Below are 20,206 nucleotides of genomic sequence, written 5' to 3'. Positions count from 1 at the left end.
AGGACTGGAAAAGGTCAGTTTTCATTCCAATTCCAAAGAAAGGCAATGCCAAAGAATGTTAAAACTACTGCACAATTGCACTCATTTCACATGCTAGCAAAGTAATGCTCAAAATTCTCCAAGCCAGGCCTCAGTAGTACATGAACCGTGAACTTCCAGATGCTCAAGTTGGATTTAGAAAAGGCAGAGAAACCAGAGATCAGATTGCCAACATCCGTTGGATCATCAAAAAAGCAAGAGAGTTCCAGAAGCATCTACTTCTGCTTTATTGACTACTCCGAAGCCTTTGATTGTGTGGATCACAATAAACTGGAAAATTCTTCAAGAGATGGGAATACCAGACCTCCTGACCTGCCTCCTGAGAAATCTGTATGCAGGTCAAGAAGCAACAGTTAGAACTAGATATGGAACAACAGAGTGGTTCCAAATTGGGAAAGGAGTATGTCAAGGCTGTATATTGTCATCCTGCTTATTTAGCTTATATGCAGAGTACATCATGCGAAATACCGGGCTGGATGAAGCACAAGCTGGAATCAAGATTGCTGGGAGAAATATCAATAACCTCAAATATGCAGATGACACCACACTTACGGCAGGAAGCAAAGAACTAAAGAGCCTCTTGATCAAAGTGAAAGAGGAGAGTGAAAAAGTTGGCTTAAAACTCAATATTCAGAAAACTAAGATCATGGCATCCAGTCCCATCACTTCATGGCAAATAGAGGGGGAAACAATGGAAACAGTGACAGACTTTCCTTATTGGGCTCCGAAATCACTGCAGATGGTGACTGCAGCCATGAAATTAAAAGACACTTGCTCCTTGGAAGAAAAGTTATGACCAACCTAGACAGCATATTTAAAAGCAGAGACATTACTTTGCTAACAAAGGTTCATCTAGTCAAAGCTATGGTTTTTCCAGTATGGATGTGAGAATTGGACCATAAAGAAAGCTGAGCACCAAAGAATTGATGCTTTTGAACTGTGGTGTTGGAGAAGACCCTCGAGAGTCCCTTGGACTGCAAGGAGATCCAACCAGTCAATCCTAAAGGAAATTAGTCCTGAACATTCATTGGAAGGACTGATGCTGAAACTCCAATACCTAGGCCACCTGATGTGAAGAACCAACTCATTGGAAAATACTCTGACACTGGGAAAGATTGAAGGTGGGAGGAGAAGGGGTTGACAGAGGATGAGATATTTGGATGGCATCACTGACTCAATGGACATGAGTTTGAGCAAGCTCCGGGAGCTGGTGATGGACAGGGAGGCCTGGTGTGCTGCAGTCCATGCGGTCTCAAAGAGTCAGACATGACTGAGTGACTGAACTGAACTGAACTGAAGTCTGAGTCATTGTATATTCTTTGAACACTATACAATGAATATCTCTTGACATGTCTATTTTGTATAAGTAATGTCTTGATTTTTTTTCCGAGTAATAAGTTATAATATTTTCTAACAGTCATGTCAGTCTTCACAGCATTCCAAGGACTATTTTAAGCCCTTGTTCTAGTGATGAGTTTAATCTTTATAATAACCCTCTCAGGGAGGTCCTATAGTTAGACACATTTTACAGAAGAGGAAACCAAGGCACAGAACTGTTTAGTTGTTCTGTCAGAGATTGCTTAGTTAATAAGTAATGGGACGTAGTTGAGGTTTGGCTTTTTCTACCTAAGTCTCAAACATGGTTGACAGTTCCACTTTTGTAGTAGTTCTTCCAACCAGAGACTGTAGTGCCCACCCGAGAATGGGGACTTTCTGTTGCATCCTCTCTCCTTCCTTCCTGCTTCGACATGAAACACAGGAATGCTAAGTGTTTCAATTGACAGTCAGAAAATTATGCACTCTGGCACTCTTGCTGAAACCTTTAATCCTGCTGGTATTCTGGCTCTCTCTCCATTTTATTTATTTACAGGGATCAAAGGAGGGTTGTGGCTCTGCCCAAAACTTCTATATGCTGCCTTGTTCTTGAGTGCATTTAAACTAACTTACAAATTACTGAGTTTTGCAATATAATATGATGTAGGACTGACAGTGTTGGGGCAGCAGGACTGAGATGAGCTTTTCAGACCTAAAAAAAAAAAAATTTGCATGCTGACAAAAGCCCTCATGAGAGAAGAGCAGCTTTCCTTTCTTCCTTTGATTCTCTAGCAACTCCTAGACAAGGAAGATCCATTTGGGTTATCATCTGAGGGTAAGCAGTGACTTTGTGTAAGGCATGGGTGGATAGTCAAGATGAAAGGACAATCTGGTCCTAACTTCTTGAAGTCAATTCTTTGGCTAAAGGAGTAACTGCAGAGGTTTCATGAAGATGTCCAGGGAGTCGCAAGTCACAGCGTTATTAGAAATCCTGGAGATAAAATTCCTTCTGTAGATCCATGGAGGATTTTGGGGTTTGAATCTAATACCTTGGGGTAGGAGTGGATTTTGGTACGAAGGGAAAGGCAGTTTGTAAAAATCCAGATAAAAGACATTCAAGACTTTGTCCCTGAGATAATCACCTCTGCCCCTGTCACCCACTTCCTTCTAGTCCCGGTACCTTTCTAATGATCCACTGCATCAATCCGAGGTAGTACAACATGGACATCACAGTGCTGAAGAAAATCACAATGGGCAGGACCTGGGGGTGGGTGGAGGACAAGAGTGGCCACAGGTTAACACTGATCCCAGCAGTACTAGTAGGTTTCAGATCAATCTGCTTCTTTCTGTCTCCTTTTTCCCCTCTGAAATGTCATCAAAATACCAGAAACTTCTCTTGAATAAACAACACTTTTATCAGGCAATTTCCTCATCTACATACAGTTTCTTCTAATTCGTTCAGGATAAACTTGAGTGTATTTCATAGGAAACTTAAAAAAAATCCTACTGTGATGGGCTTTCCTTACTTCAGTTTCTAGAGAAGCAACGACATTTTGGGGAGGAAATTTATAATAATTAGATCAAGAAACTGAAAACCATTGGCAGATATCTTTGTCATTCTGATATTCAACAGACATAGGATTCACTACTTATTATCAGAGCAACCTGGATCAAGGTTAACTGCGAGCAACCTCAGGTCTTTATTCATAGTAGTGACACAGTAGGTACTTAAATAATGCCTCCTATAGAGCAAGCATTCATGCATTTAGTGTTTAGAATAATGAATATTTTACTTACAGATTTTTGAATCATTATACAAAGATTAGACTTTGCAACTAGTCTATTTCTGTGTTAATGAAGGTTGTCTTTTTCTAGATTTTTCCTGATGCTCTTTGGATGCCTTCCATGCAGCTCGCGTTTCTACGGGGAGCAGTTTCTACCCTGCATGAACCACACTGGGTTGTGGTCTGGATCCCTCACCACCCCTACTCCATTGTTCCTTTTCCCTCTGTTCCCAGCTAAATGGCCAGGAACAAGCTGCCACCAGAGACACAGAATGACTGGAGACAATTTGTACAGGATCTAATTTAGAAAACTCTATTAATAATATATAGTAAAAGACTTTTTGTGCCATTATTCAGAATGCACTCATTTATGTGCTTTTATTGGCTTTAATGGGCAGGCAGAGGCTTCCTGAAAGCTTCAAGGAGTTAAAGGGGCTCATCTCACTAACATTCCCACAGGGAATCTATTTTGGCAGAAAGGATGCCCTCGGGGAGAGGATAGGTGTTGTTCTTGTTGTTGTTGATGGTGGTGGTGGTGGGGAGGTCTGAAGACAGTGGTGCGGCCTGAACAGCAAGTTCCTCCTTCTTTGTGATTTTATTTTTTGTAATTCTGGATTCAATTCATGATAGGAACATATTTCTATCTCAGTTTGTAAACACTGGACCTTTCAGAGATGACTTAGTTATTTCAGCACCAAAGTATCAAATCAGTAGTTTAAAAAAAGATTCAGCATAGCAGTTGGCCAAGGTAATTTGGAGGTAAATGGAGTCCATGAGTGAGAAAACAATAAAAAAGTGTAGGAACAGTAGCATGCCATAAAAAAGAAATCTGAAGAAAAAGCCAAATGCTTTTTCTGACTTATCATCAAGGATTTGTAGGGACTTCCCAGAGGAAGGTGAGCTTCCTGGAGCCGTGGGAGGCCTGGGAGAGAATTGATTAGGCCTGACCTTGGGGCTAAGTCGCCAAGTTGCCTTTCCCCTGTAAAATAACATCCTTCCTGTGGTTGGGAGAAGGCCAGGCCTGCAGGCCTGCCAAGGTGAAGGCAGTACTGAAGGAAAGAGGGGAAAGGTTTAGCACGGGGATGGTTCTGTAAGAACAGAGGTTGGTGTGGGTGACCAGCTGTCCCAGTTTGTCTGCGATTAAGAAGTATCCTGAGTGCAGAGCTGTCACTGAGCCTGGACCAGGAAGTCATTAGCAGCCATATTCATTGCCAGGTACCTCATGTTCTTTCCCCTGAAATCTCAGATCCTATTACCCCATAGGAGCTTTCATAAGTATATCAGCAAATGTTACGCAACTCCCCAAAGTACAGGCATAGCTTGTTTTGTTGTGCTTTACTTTATTGTGCTTCTTGCATGTTGTATGTTTCACAGATTGAAGGACTATGGCACTCCTTCACTGAGCAAGTCTACTGGCACCATTTTTCCAACAGCACTTGCTCACTTTGTGTCTTTGGGTTACATGTTGGTAATGCTCACAATATTTCAAACTTTTTCATTATTACTATGTTTGTTATGGTGATCAGTGATCTTTGATGTTACTATTGTGATTGTTCTGGTATTTTTTTTTTAGCAATAAAGTGATTTTAAATTAAGGTATGTACTTTTTTTTAGATATACTGCTATGTCACACTTAATAGATGACAGTAGAGTTGTAAACATAATTTTTATGTGCACTGGGAAACCAAAAAGTTTGTGTGATCGCTTTATTGTGATATTCACTTTACTGTGGTAGTCTGGAACTGAACTTGCAACATCTCTGAGATCTGCCTATGTTTTGATATTTCTGATTTCCTCTACGTGTTCTCTTTAATGTTAAAAAAATTATTTATTTATTTGGCTGCATCGTGGCTTAGCTGTGGCAGGCAGGATATTTGATCTTCAGTGTGGCATGCATAATCTTAGTTGCGACATGTGGGATCTAGCTCCCTGACCATTGAACCCGGACCCCCTGCATTGGGAGCTCAGTGTCTTAGCCATTGGACCACTGGGGAAGTCTTCCTTAATGTTATAATAACAAAATAATATGTTTTCAGCCCATTGACTTCAGGTAAATGGTAAATGAGAAAGGATGGTGCTGTGCTGTGCCCCTGTGACATGCCTGGGTTCTGGTCAGTTAGGACCTATCTGAACATCTGCAGATGAAGAAGCCACTTAAAAGGAAATGTCTACGCAGAAAAAAAGTGTTTGGTTTTACCTTGAATGCAAAAAAGTGGTCTGTATATTTCTCACCAAAGACGAATGAAGCACCAGCATCACTGTACCCCAGGAACGTCTGAATTACAGAAAGGAAAAGAGCAGATCATTACAAACACTGAAACAGTAGTTACCATTCACAAGACAACCAGGCTCTGCAGAGGGTGAGGACCCAGAAAACTTGCGGAGAGACTTAGAGAGTTAATTTTCTTAACTTTCCCCCTCCAGTAGATAGATGGCCAGGAAGTATATTTTAGGACTGTAGCTGCATACGGTTCCTGGCATTTCTGACATTCACTTTGACTCTAGGGTGCTAAAGAATAATCTGGGTGTGATACTTTGCTCCAGAAGACATAGATGGTACATGGCGGGTACTAGTTACTACTGGATGCATAGAGGTTTGTTTCTCTGTTTGGGGAAGCATCTTAGAAGAGTGGCCCCTGGGACAGGATGCAGGGGTCGAATGAGATAGAGAAGTGATGTCATGGGTACTTAGTCATTCAGTTGTGTCTGACTCTTTGTGACCCCATGGACTTGCAAACCCCTGTCGGGCTCCTTTGTCCATGGGGATTCTCCAGAGTAGAACACTGGAGTGGGTTGCCATGTCCTCCTCCAGGGGATCTTCCCAGCCCAGGGATTGAACCCAGGTCTCCCACGGGCAGGGAAGCCCATGATATGGGAAAGGGACAACCAAAATAATAATGAACTTGGCAGATTAACATATTCCACATAAACAAAATTATTTGTCTAACTCATGCTATGGAATTAAAATTTGAATCAACCAAATAGGAAAAGGAGTACATCAAGGCTGTATATTGTCACCCTGCTTATTTACCTTCTATGCAGAGTACATGATGGGAAACGCTGGGCTGGAAGAAGCACAAGCTGGAATCAAGATTGCCGGGAGAAATCTCAATAACCTCAGATATACAGATGACACCACCCTTATGGTAGAAAATGAAGAGGAACTAAAAAGCCTCTTGATGAAAGTGAAAGAAGAGAGTGAGAAAGTTGGCTTAAAGCTCAACATTCAGAAAACTAAGATCATGGCATCTGGTCCCATCACTTCATGACAAATAGATGGGGAAACAGTGGCTGATTTTATTATTTTGGGTTCCAAAATCACTGCATATGGTGACTGCAGCCATGAAATTAAAAGATGCTTACTCCTTGGAAGCAAAGTTACGACCAACCTAGACAGCAGAGACATATTGAAAAGCAGAGACATTACTTTGCCAACAAAGGTCCGTCTAGTCAAGGCTATGGTTTTTCCAGTAGTCATGTACAGATGTGAGAGTTTGACTATAAAGAAAGCTGAGCACCGAAGAATTGATGCTTTTGAACTGTGGTGTTGGAGAAGACTCTTGAGCGTCCCTTGAACTGCAAGGAGATCCAACCAGTCCATCCTAAAGGAGATCAGTCCTGAGTTCATTGGAAGGACTGATGCTGAAGCTGAAACTCTAATACTTTGGCCACCTGATACGAAGAGCTGACTTATTTGAAAAGACCCTGATGCTGGGAAAGATTGAGGGCAGGAGGAGAAGGGGATGACAGAGGATGAGATGGTTGGATAGCATCACCAACTCAATGGACATGAGTTGAGTGAACTCCGGGAGTTGGTGATGGACAGGAAGGCCTGGCGTGCTGCAGTCCATGGGGTCTCAAAGAGTGTGACATGACTGAGTGACTGAACTGAACTGAATGCAGATAAATAAACTTATTTCTGACGTATCTTAAGGCTTATATTTAAATGTTAAAAGCACTATAAAAAACAAGGTAGTCCTTTGAACTGAACTTACCTGAACTTGTTTGCCCAACCAATCAAAAGCCATAAATCCAGGTTCTGTCCTTAGTATCAAAAGGCCAAGAAGAAACTGTAACCCAATTCCCCAAAAGACAGGCCTCCAGTAAACCTATACAGAAAGAAGAAGAGACATCGTATTAGAAAATGAATGCTAAACTCAGCATAAATTACCAGAGGATCACTATTTTATTGGAAATTTCTCAGATATGGCTTGTGACTCACCTTTCAGAGGCCAAAGCAGCTGTGAGCAAAGAATCCCTCAGAATTATACTAAAAATCTCAGAATTGTATTATTTCTTCTTAAACCTGAGTTTAAGCCTTCAGTCCTGGAAACGTATGTAACCATTTTGTCATGATAAAATCACTTAGACATGAAGAGTAGTTTTACTAGAGTCATTAAAGGAGGAAGGATCTGGTCTTCTGGTCATGTGGTAAATATTAGATACATATAATTATTTTCCCATCTGGAAAATGGAAAGGCTGAACATGACTTCTCTGTGTGTCCAAGGTTTGTTGATCTGACAATTTGTAAGTGAATTAAGTGAAATTCCACCCTTTGGAGGGGCTTTCATTTCACTGTAATTTCACAATTAACTCTAATGCAGTCCAAGAGAGTGTAGCATGTAAATGGACAATCAAGTGCTTTCATTTTTGGTGCAGAGATGAGTGCTCTGCAAAGAACTATGGGACTGGAGGCACAGAAAGCAGTGGAGATGTTCACCTAAACAGGGAAAGCAATTTGGATCTTATCAAGTGGCTTTGGTCTTTGATTAATGCTCTTTTTTTTGGATCAATCACTCAGCCAGTAAAGTCTTCAGACTTTCAGCTAGTAAAGTTTGCTGTTATGAATCATATGTGAAAGTTTTAATATCTCAAAATTCTTGCCGATTTAGTGGGTTCCAGGATGATAAAAACAAGGATAAGAATGGAATTCAATGTAAACAAAACTGCTTAAGGACAAATTTTTGGAGCAAAATAACCTCAACGGCAAATAGAAATTTGATAAACTGCAGAATCCAATGGTAGAATATTGTTATTTACTGACCTGAAGAAATTTGGATCAAAATGAATGAGTTTTCTTTGTATGGGTGTTTAATGGGGGTGGGGATGGGGATACAGAAGTAGAAATCAGACTTGACAGAAGAGAATATTTCACTGGTTGAACAACTGGAAAATTACTGAGAATGAAAAAGGTAGAGTAATAGAACTATTACCATTCAGGAAAAGGGCACCTTAGCCATTTAAAATATCATAGCAAGGTAAGAAAAATATGGAATAGCAGTTCAATTCTTTCATACTCATTACTTTGAGCAATTTACACATGAGGGGAAAAAAGGAGAAAAAAAAATGATTGATTTCATACTTACTTTGGTTGGGTGCTTGGAAAATAGAAATGTTAGGGAAGTGTATATTATGAGTCCTCCAAAAGACACCAGCTGCTGTTGGCCCAGTTTGGCAGTGTCAAAGACCAGCCAGAGAATAACTCCCAGGATTAGGCAGCCCCATATCACCCTAAGAAAATCAGGAAGGATGCTTTGGCATCATTTGTTGTGCTAACGTGGAAATCTTAATCAGGCTTAAATGTACAAAAAAAAACCCCAAAAAAACATATTGAGAAACACATCCTGGCACTTGGAAATTATGTGTCTAGAAATTGCAAAAGACTCTCTTTGGGTGTAGCTAGAAAGGCACATAGTCAAAAAATGAAGCAATGTATCCCCAATACTCCACAACTCTTGGACTCTGCTGGTGTAGTATTCATAAAGGGGTCAGAGAGGAGAAAGGATGCCTGGAGAAGAAATCTGGTGATTTCTTCCTGAGAGCTGCTGGGAATTCTCTCCTCCATTTAGGGAGATGGGTGAAGCATTACCTTCTTCCTCTCAAGGAAGAACTTGAAATGTGTCCTCTGCATTGGGGGACCCACCCAAGCCTCGGAGAGCTAAGTCAGATTTTAGACCTGGTTCTGACTCCCTGGAGAACCCAGTGGGCAAAACAGGAGTGATTCAGTAAATGGCAGAGCTGGAGAGGATGCTCTGTTGGGATTGTACAACTCTGGTCATTAGGCCAAGAATGTGTGAACTTTCTTGGTAGATCCCATGTTGGCCATACTGAGGAGAATAGGTTCTGGGTCCTACCCTGCAGGGCCACCTGCAGGCAGGGGGTCCCAAAGAGACAGACTGAAAGAAAAGCCCTGAACAGTCACCTGCAGGACAGGGGTCCTATAAGAGAGAGTTGATTTTAATAATTTACAGATGCCCAGAGAGAAAGTCACCCCTTCAAGTCAGAACCATCCCAACTTTTGGACAACATTTTATCATTTAGTGGCACTTGAAATGAAGGCAGTTTGTAGGGGCATTTGAGCACATCTTGCATGAATCACTGCCTGATCTAGGCCTTCATGTCCTGATTATAAAATGAAGGTTTAAAAAAATTTTTTTTAATGAATTATTCCCTGGGTTGTTCCTAGCTTTAGTATCCCATCAATGAGGAAGCAATTTTAGAATGAATCTATGGAACAGTGTTGCAAAAGACTAACATCCCTCTCAACCACAATAAAAGAACTGAGTGCATTTACCACTTCAACCAGAACCAATGGCTGTCCAGTAGCCTTTGGCCTGGAGACAGGAACCTGGCTATCTGAGACTCATATTTGGCCATGAGGTGATCCCAGACCACAAAGAAGATGGCAACCACGGTGATCACGAAAAGAGGAAGGGCTCTGTGAAAGTTCATCACACAGGCTGCAATCACCAGGGCCAGGTAACCTGTGCAGGAAGCAAACACAGACAGTGAACATCACCAGTCAGCTGGAGACCAGCCTCCAGCACTGATCTGGCTCAGCCAAGGGCAGGGCCCACCAGGAAATCATTGAACACAGGGGTGCTCTTGACATAGCTATTGGCCCTTCTGATGATAAGGATTGTATTGTGGGTCAAATTCCTTTATTTTTTATTTTTTTTAAATAGTCTCTCCAAGAATGCTAGAAGCACAGGGTGCCAGGTTTTTTTTCTTAAGGAAACTTCTGAATTCCTGAATCTTGTTGCTTGATCGCTGGGGCTCTTGCTTAGTGGGTGCAGCTAAGTCACTTTAGTGCCAAGTCTAAGTCTGTGTGACACTATAGATTATAGCTTCCCAGCTTTTCTGTCCATGGAATTCTCCAGGCAAGAATACTGGAGTGGGCTGCCATGCCCTTCTCCAGGGGATCTTACCAACCTATTGATTGAACCCGGGTCTTCTGCACTGCAGGCAGATTCTTTACCATCTGAGCCACCAGGGAAGCCTCTTGCTTAGTACTGACTACTTTTTCTGATACCCAGACTCAGCAGATGAGCTTCTACAGAGAAAGGCCAGGCACCAAAGCAACCACTGGCAAAAATTATTGAGTCTCCTGGTTTGTGGCCCAGATTTGGCCTAAACTTGAGTAGGAAAATCTCTGAATGCCACAACACCGACATGCTACAGAATCTCTAAAGGAAAGAGGTGGGTGATGACTAGGCTGATAGTTTTAGAAGAGGAGATTCTGGGATAAGAACACAAGGTTTTCCATTAAAAGTTGGCAAACATGGCTTTGTTTGCAAGTTAAATTTGGCCTTCCACTTGTTTTTGTAGGTGGCAAGTACAGTTGTATTTGTATATTTGTATTTGTAGTCTACAAATAAAGTTGCCTTGGCACATGGCCACACCATCTGCTTAGTTTGTACTACAATGGCATAGCTGTGTAGTTTTGAGTATGGTCTGCAAAATACTATTTGGGCTGGTAGAAAGCAAGCAAGCATGCTTTCAACCCTGATGCTCCCTGTTCTGGCAGTGTGAGACCGGAAAACCACTGACCTCTTGGGGCCAGCCATCTTGGACTAATGTCCATGGACTTGAGTGGGAGGGCTCACATTTTATAGACAGGAATGGTCTTTGAAATGGGCCCTGGAGCCTTTTGTTTGGAGGGAGTCAAAGCAGAACACCTGCTCATCTGTGAAGACACCCTGGTCCGGCTTTCAGGTAGGAGGAGAGGGCTTCGTGACCCTAGGCTCCTCCTTGTTCTGTGTTCATATAAAGCAGTAATTGATCAGATATTTCACCCCTTCAATTAGGTTGCTGCCTTGTGATTGTCACCATTTTTCCAGTTACCTGAATTTGCATTATCCAACCCTCAAATCCATACCACATTAACAAAGACTATGGGAGTAGGTGATCTAAAAAGTCAGCTGCTGGCTGCATAAACAGGACATGGGGCTTTCCCCTGGTGGCTCAGTGGCAAAGAGTCTGCCTGCAGTGCAAGAGACCTGGCTTCGATCCCTGGGTTGGGAAGATGCCCTGGAGGAGGGCATCGCAACCCCCTCCAGAATTCTTACCTGGAGAATCCCATGGACAGAGGAGCCTGGCAGGCTACAGTCTATAGGGTCTCAAGAGTCAGACACAACTGAAGTGCCTTAGCACGCAGAACAGCTATCTACATGGGCATTTCAAGCCGAGACCCACCACTCAGGGGCTTTTTGGTGAAATTCTCTCCTCTCTGGATGACTCACAGATGATTCAGGGAAGGGAAGACTTATTTGTTTTCTACAGAAAACTGATATTTGCGAGAACCTGGAAAAGAGACACTAGTATCCCATTCCCTTTTGCTATTTACCTGCTATTAAAATGCCCCAGATGATGTACCGAAGGGTTGTTTTGTGTTCCCTACAAAAATCAGACATCCTCCCACACATCCTTTCCAGGCACCTGTAACAACACAAAGGCAAGAAGTAGGCAGATGTAAACACCACATACACGACATGTCCTGGCACGCTAAAGCGATAGTAGATTAGGCTTTGTAAGTCATCAGGTAAACATATTCATGAGGTATGTGTCCTACAAAATAGAAATAAGAAACTCATTTCATTTTAGACCAAAATCAGCCATGGTTTGGCTCAACCTTTGCTGAATGGATGTGCCAAGCTCTGAGGGATTATGGAGATGCAGAAAATGTGCTCCCAGAAATAAAGCAGAGGACAGGATAACCAACCAAAAGCTGAGAATGAATCATAGGATGAGACTGTTTCTCACTAGGCTAGATCACCCCCTCTCTAGTGGAAGGGTGACTGTCTTCACAAGATGCTTGAAAAGTGAAGTAGGATTTTGGGGATTTGAGGGCTGTCAACCAATGGGTTGTGATATAGCTTTCTCAGAAGGTTCTGGAATTGTTGATGTCTTTGTTTCTGCCCAGAGCTTTGTTACAGGGTGGTGTGGAGTGTGCAAGCCATGTGTGCATCTGATCACTTCTTCCAAGGAAGATGGTGTACACCAGTAAGGGAGTCTGGAGAGGTCCCAGGGTGGTACCCACAACAACTGTCCTTTCTTCTCCCTGGTGTTCCCAGTCGCCCTGTGCTTGCTTTGAACCCTGGCTTCCCTGCATACACCTCTTTCCTCAGTGTGCCTCCCAACGCAGGCCTCTCCTCTCCTACTTGAGGCTAAACGGAAGGAATTTACTTGCACATTTAATCATGACCACTTTCAGGCCATTGGACAGGATTTCTAAGATAACCCTGTCTCCTGTATAGAAGATTCACAATCTCCAGGATCTCAAAGGACTCAGACCCCAGCTGGGACCTCCCAGCCCCTTGGTAAACATTCTCCAGTTCCCCTCCCTCCAGCAGTCATGCCCACGTGTCCATGTCACCGTCCCCTTCATGGTTCAGGGCACTGCTCAAGCCCTTCACTTCCGCAAAGCCTTCTTGCATTTCCTCAGACAGAGGTAGTCCTCTGCAACCTCTTCCTACTATCTCCTTTGATTATGAAGGAGACAATCCTTCAAAATCAAAGATAGTAGGAGATGATTCCTACTATCTCTTTTGTTATGAAGCCTTGACTGACTGTTAACTTCATGGAGAATAGATGTCTGAGCCCAACATCAGCAGCTTGGACACTGAGTGCTTGACAGGCCTTTGTTGAATTCTTAGATAAATGAAATGGTAGTTCTTATTGCTTTTCTGGAACAATATTTTACAGCTGTGGGTTGGGACCCATTCGTGAGTTGTGAAGTTTTTGATACAGTCGTGATAATTGTCCTTAAACAAAAGAATAGGACATCTCAGAGTATGTCACACATAGTGATGACAGGCATTATTTCATGAACATTTTGTCTTATGTATGTGTATGAATTGGTGTACTGAGAATTAGTGGCATTGTTCTAGAACATGTTGAGGGAGTATAAGTACAATAAAGACTACATTTTTCGTGGTCTAGTTTAGGACAGGCTGCTCATACATTGTCCTCAGTTGCAGATATAGTGTTATAAGGCAGCAGCGTCAGACAGCAACATTCAATAGAGCACATCCATCTACTCTAGGTCAAATGCACCAGACTGTTTAATTGCAGGGAGTGTGTATAGTCCATTACAGCAACCTGACACTGCAAAAAAAGCAAGTGGCTAGAAATAGTCACTTTGGCCATTTGGTTATCTAGGCTGAATGACTCCAAATCTCTTGGTGGTTGTTTTTCCATCCATTAACATTGATGAAACCTGAGTACCTCTGACCACCCAAGAGAATCTCTTGGCCCCAAGGGTCAGAGATTCTTGAACTAAAATGAGGATGAAACTGAATTCAGGTTTCCAACATGGTAAAAATTCTTTTTAAAAAGAAAATTTTTATTGGAGTATAAGCTGCTTTACAGTGTTGTGTTAGTTTCTGCTGTACAGGAAAGTGAATCACCTATATGTATACATATAACCACTCTTTTTTGGATTTCCTTCCCATTTAGGTCACCACAGAGTACTGAGTAGAGCTCCCTGTGTTATACAGTAGGTTCTCACGGTGGTAAAAATTCTTTATGATGTATATGTGACAAGAACTTTCAATCTGAATTTTGACCAGCTCTATCTTCTGATACACAAGTTCCTCAGAGACTCAGGAATTAACACCAAATTTAAATAGGAATTTAGAAAATTTACAAATACTTTAGTGTTATGATAGAGAAAGTCTTGGACTAGGAATCAGAAGCTGAAATTTAAAATAGCTTTTTTTGCAGCTGACAAACCCTTGGCTAAGTCTGAGCTTCATTTTTGTGGTCCAAAAAATAAAAGTAATAATTTGCCTCTCCTGCTAATGAGTGATAAGGACGTGGACTATTTTCATGATACCATGAGGTAAGAGCAAGTTTGTTGGGACTAAAAGTGAATTGGGTTTTGAGAAATCAATTGCTCATTGATTGAACATTGAGAAGATGAATTAACTACTTTTGCATGGACTGGGGCAATTAGTTGGCAATTTACAGCTTTAATTAGAAGACTGTCCTGGATATTGGGTTCCTAGGACATCAGCAATTTGAATTTACCACATTGATTATACTAGAGTTTCATTAATTTTTCTGAAAATGCTGTTAGGTGGGTAGTAGGCAGGGGAGATTGGTGGTGACTATCTCTGATAAATCATCAGATCAGATCAGATCAGTCACTCAGTCGTGTCTGACTCTTTGCGACCCCATGGACTGCAGCATGCCAGGGCTCCCTGTCCATCACCAACTCCCGGAGTTCACTCAGACTCATGTCCATCGAGTCAGTGATGCCATCCAGCCATCTCATCCTCTGTCGTCCCCTTCTCCTTCTGCCCCCAATCCCTCCCAGCATCAGAGTCTTTTCCAATAAGTCAACTCTTCGCATGAGGTGGCCAAAGTACTGGAGTTTCAGCTTTAGCATCATTCCTTCCAAAGAAATCCCAGAGCTGATCTCCTTCAGAATGGACTGGTTGGATCTCCTTGCAGTCCAAGGGACTCTCAAGAGTCTTCTCCAGCACCACAGTTCAAAAGCATCAATTCTTCGGCGCTCAGCCTTCCTCACAGTCCAACTCTTACATCCATACCTGACCACAGGAAAAACCATAGTCTTGACTAGACGAACCTCTGTTGGCAAAGTAATGTCTCTGCTTTTCAATATGCTATCTAGGTTGCTCATAACTTTCCTTCCAAGGAGTAAGCGTCTTTTAATTTCATGGCTGCAGTCACCATCTGTAGTGATTTTGGAGCCCAGAAAAATAAAGTCTGACACTGTTTCCACTGTTTCCCCATCTATTTCCCATGAAGTGGTGGGACTGGATGCCATGATCTTCGTTTTCTGAATGTTGAGCTTTAAGCCAACTTTTTCACTCTCCACTTTCACTTTCATCAAGAGGCTTTTAAGTTCCTCTTCACTTTCTGCCATAAGGGTGGTGTCATCTGCATAGCTGAGGTTATTGATATTTCTCCCGGCAATCTTGATTCCAGTTTGTGTTTCTTCCAGTCCAGCGTTTCTCATGATGTACTCTGCATATAAGTTAAATAAACAGGGTGACAATATACAGCCTTGATGAACTCCTTTTCCTATTTGGAACCAGTTTGTTGTTCCATGTCTAGTTCTAACTGTTACTTCCTGACCTGCATACAAATTTCTCAAGAGGCAGATCAGGTGTTCTGGTATTCCCATCTCTTGAAGAATTTTCCACAGTTTATTGTGATCCACACAGTCAAAGGCTTTGGCATAGTCAATAAAGCAGAAATAGATGTTTTTCTGGAACTCTCTTGCTTTTTCCATGATCCAGCAGATGTTGGCAATTTGATCTCTGGTTCCTCTGCCTTTTCTAAAACTGCTTGAACATCAGGAAGTTCACGGTTCACATATTGCTGAAGCCTGGCTTGGAGAATTTTGAGCATTACTTTACTAGCATATGAGATGAGTGCAATTGTGTGGTAGTTTGAGCATTCTTTGGCATTGCCTTTCTTTGGGATTGGAATGAAAAGTGACCTTTTCCAGTCCTGTGGCCACTGCTGAGTTTTCCAAATTTGCTGGCATATTGAGTGCAGCACTTTCACAGCATCATCTTTCAGGATTTGGAATAGCTCAACTGGAATTCCATCACCTCCACTAGCTTTGTTCATAGTGATGCTTTCTAAGGCTCTAGGTCAGATCTTCCCGACCCAGGGATCGAAGCCGGGTCTCATGAGTTTCAGGCAGAGGTTTTAACCTCTGAGCCACCAGGGAAGTCTTATGATAAATTATAATTAATGTTAAAAATTAGATGAGAATAAAAAAGTGGCAAAACTACTTTGCTTAGGAGGTACTGTTCGTGCTTAGTCACTTACTCCATGGACAGTAATCTGCCAGGCTCCTCTGTTCCTGAGGATTCTCCAGGCAAGAATACTAGTGTGAGTTGCCATGCCCTCTCCCAGGGGATATTCCAAAACCAGAGATTGAATCCAGGTCTCCTGAATTGCAGGTGGATTCATTACTGTCTGAGCCACCAGGGAAGCCCAAGAACATTTCTATGGTTTGAACCTGTACCCTTTTCGATGTGTTTCTTGATCATCCTCCTCTTCTTCATCCTTTCTTAGAGAATCCTGCCCGATGGTGATGTGCTCTTCTACCTGGAAATCAAACACGGGGACAGAGATGGATGATGAGAATGCTGAGCATAATGGACTCTGATCTATTTTGCTCAGAATTTGGTAAGGAAATTTTTCCAAATTATTTAAATTACTTTAAAATTATTATGCAAGATGATGTCTCCAATTATCAACTGCTCAGAGATTTTTCCCCTTGTCACAAAAAAATCTAGGTTCATTCATCTCTCCCTTTACTTAAAAGGAGCCATTGGTATTTTCTCCATTTCTTCAGCCAATGGGCTAATATCTCTGCTTTTAGTTCCTATCTCTACTGTAATCATTCAGTTCCCGCTCTGTTTTCAGACCAGTGCTCAATGAAGTTAATACCAAAGGCTACATAAATCTCCCTTTATATTCTGTTAGCCCCAGTTTCCAGAAAACTGAGACTAAGGCTGTTTTTATTTTCCTGGCAGCCCAAGGCTTGGTCTTCTGATATGAACAGTAGCTCAGCATCTTCCATAGCTGTTAAACTACCCTTGGGAACTAGGGTTCTTCTATCAATTGGGTTAAGGGGAAATATTTCCTCACTCAACTAGCCCTTGCTCTAGTTACTGAGTGATGTATATGCCTGGGCTTCCCTGGTGGCTCAGACAGTAAAGAATCTGCCTGCAACGCAGGAGACCCGAATTCAATCCCTGGATCAGGAAGGTCCCCTGGAGAAGGGAATGGCTATCCACTCCAGTATTCTTGCCTGGAGATTTCCATGGACAGAGGTGCCTGGTGGGCTACAGTCCATGGGTCACAAAGAGTCAGACACGACCAAGCAACTTTCACCTTTTCTTTTTCGTACCTGTGCTATCTTTTTCTTTGGGGTGGAGGGTGTTGTACAGCATGTGGGATCTTAGTTTCCCAACTAGGGATGGAACCCATGCCCGCTGCATTGGAAGCATAGAACCTTAACCATTGGACTGTCCTGCTGGGAAGTTCCAACCTGGGATATCTTTTATGGACAATCTTCATAAGTACTGTTGGAGCTCTTAAGCATCCATGACCCATTCTATTCTTGTGATGGTGGGAAGGATTTCCTGCCTCCCATCATTCTGTGATAATGTCTCAAACAGGTCCAGCTATTGTAAGCAAAAGCAAGGGAAGGTTGGGAGGGAGTAGGCAGCTGTTGGAGAAGGCAATGGCACCCCACTCCAGTACTCTTGCCTGGAAAATCCCATGGACGGAGGGCCTGGTGGGCTGTAGTCCATGGGGTCGCTAAGAGTCGGACACAACTGAGCGACTTCACTTTCATTTTTCACTTTCATGCATTGGAGAAGGAAATGGCAACCCACTCCAGTGTTCTTGCCTGGAGAATCCCAGGGACGGGGGGAGCCTCGTGGGCTGCCATCCATGGGGTCGCACAGAGTCAGACATGACTGAAGTGACTTAGCAGCAGCAGCAGCAGGCAGCTATTAAGCAGTTTTGAACATGCTCAAGAGGTGTAATGCCAAATCTCAGACTTAGTTTGTTGCCAGATCCCATGAGGCTTTCATTTCTCTTTAACAACAACAACAAAACCCATGGAAATTAGTTATTAGAATGTCTCTGAAAGGATCCTCAAAGATTATCTTGTCCTTTGAGGCTAAACTCCCATTATGCTCCTGATTCAGGCTGCCTCCAGGTCGTGGGCTGGGCCTCAGGCACAAGGATGGTTGTAATAGAGACCAGCTGAGTCCAGGCTGCAGCTGCAAAGGTCAGGGGTTCAGAGAAGCCCTTCTCATTTTCCCCCACCTAACGCTACACCTGGCCAAGAGAAAAAGTTTGGTAAAATTTTCACTTAAATGATCTTCATCATTATTTTCTTTGACTAAAATTATCCCAAGTTACTTACCATATGGAATGTCTAGTATTTCTTTGTTTTCTCTTTTGGTCTTTTCAACCCCTTTTCATCTTTGAAACAAGACAAAACAACACAACAAAACCTTCCTGACCCCACAGTCATGGGACATCTACACTCCCTCCTTCCCTTGACAGTCAAACCACTTGAAAGAACTGTCCTTACGTTCAGAGACATTCCATATCCTGTTCACTTCTCAACTCTCTGTGACCAAACTTTTACTGAGATGGCTTCTGCTAAGGTCACTGCCAAGGTCACCTAAGGACCACTGTGACCAAACCAGTAGCTACTCCTCAGTCTTCATATTTCTATTTATAATAATACTTAATTTTTGTTTTTGACTTTTTTTGTGAAACAATTTCTAAACCAAGACTTTTAAGAGCATATTTTTTTTAGGTTCATAGCAAAATTGAGAGGAAGGTTCAGTTTTCTCATATATTTTTGCCCCCTACCTCATGCAGCCTTTCCCATTATTGACTTCTCCACCAAAGTGGTACATTTGTTACAACTGATGGACCCATGAAGTCTATAGTTTACATCAGGGCTTATTCTTGATGTTGTACATTCTATGGGCTTGCTCAAATGTTTAATACCAGGTATCAACCATTATAATATCATGCAGAGTATTTTCACCATCCTGAGAATCCCCTGTGCCTATTCGTCCTTCCCTCCCTCCCACCTTCCCTCCCATCTGGGCAGCCAGTGGTCTTTCTGCTGTTCCCATAGTTTGCCTTCTCCAGAATGTCATTTAGTTTAAACTACACAGTATGGAGTCTTCTCAGATTGCTTCTGTTAGTAATACATATGTAATGGTCCCTCATTTCTTTTGATGTCTTGATAGCTAATTTGTTTTTAGTGCTGAATAATATTGCATTGTCTGGATGGACCACCATTCATTTATCCATTCACCTACTGAAGGATATTTTGGTTGCTTTTAGGTTTTGGTGATTATGAATCAAGCTTGTATAATCATCCATGTACAGGCTTTTGTCTGAAAAGAAGTATTATCTTCTCTCTCTCTCTCTTTTTTTTTTTGGTTGAAGAACACTTACTGATATGAACACTTTAGAATATATTAAGTGAAATAGACAATTACCAAATAATATGAAAGCACAATCCCAATATACCTGACATGCACATAGGTGTATAGGTAACTTGGATTGAAACAAGCTACATTCCAATATGTTAGACACTGATTTTTTTTTCTGGAATTACAGTTCATTATTTGTCTTCCAAATTTTGCTGCAATAGTATTTCAAATTTTCTACTTCAAATAAGCTATTTATTTATCATAAGCAAACTCCCCCTAAAATATGGCACCCCCCAAAAATTACTTTTTAAAGGATGATATACATGGGTAATTTGCTCCCTTTTAAGCAGCAGGTTTTTTTTCAAATGAGACCCTTACATCTGTAGCTTATATAATACTGTACATCAACTATACTTCATAAAAATGTAATTAAAAAATCTATAATCAGTGAAAATATCCTTCAAAAATGAAGACATAATATAGATATTTTCAGGCAAACAAAAAAATAAGATCCTACCCAGAATTCAATATATAAAAGAAATAAGAGGTTTTGTCACAGAGCACCTCAACTTGCTGTGTACAGTTAGATGTCATTGAGGGGCCCTAGGGTGTCACAAACACAGTTTTAGAACCGTGTCTTAGAACCTTCCTCTTGTCTGCCTCATTTACTTTAAAATTGAGATGTTTTTGTTGAAGCCAGTGCTTTCTGTCTTAGGATGGAATTTGGAATGTGCAATCACGAAGTGTCAGAGCAAGCCTGGGTACTCTCTCCATCAGAGAGGACAGGTGTATAAACACAAAATCTTTGTTTGTGCATATGTGTT

The 20,206-nt window shown here is 41.9% G+C and overlaps 1 protein-coding gene across 3 annotated transcripts in view; it reads right to left on the bottom strand.

Annotated features, from left to right (window-relative positions):
* Positions 1–20,206, bottom strand: part of SLC28A3 (solute carrier family 28 member 3) — an 80,759-nt gene that overhangs the window by 24,121 nt on the left and 36,432 nt on the right. For all 3 annotated transcript variants that reach the window (XM_070375402.1, XM_070375401.1, XM_005896249.3), the window contains 7 exons: positions 16,427–16,509; positions 11,765–11,856; positions 9,713–9,902; positions 8,505–8,649; positions 7,133–7,246; positions 5,335–5,412; positions 2,534–2,614 (listed from right to left, as the gene is read on the bottom strand). In XM_070375402.1, coding sequence (XP_070231503.1) covers positions 2,534–2,614; positions 5,335–5,412; positions 7,133–7,246; positions 8,505–8,649; positions 9,713–9,902; positions 11,765–11,856; positions 16,427–16,509 — 783 coding nt within the window. The remainder of the gene's footprint in view (positions 1–2,533; positions 2,615–5,334; positions 5,413–7,132; positions 7,247–8,504; positions 8,650–9,712; positions 9,903–11,764; positions 11,857–16,426; positions 16,510–20,206) is intronic.

This window comes from Bos mutus, chromosome 8 (genome assembly GCF_027580195.1).
Source record: "Bos mutus isolate GX-2022 chromosome 8, NWIPB_WYAK_1.1, whole genome shotgun sequence".
NCBI lineage: Eukaryota > Metazoa > Chordata > Mammalia > Artiodactyla > Bovidae > Bos > Bos mutus.
This window is presented reverse-complemented; position numbering and strand designations above follow the sequence as displayed.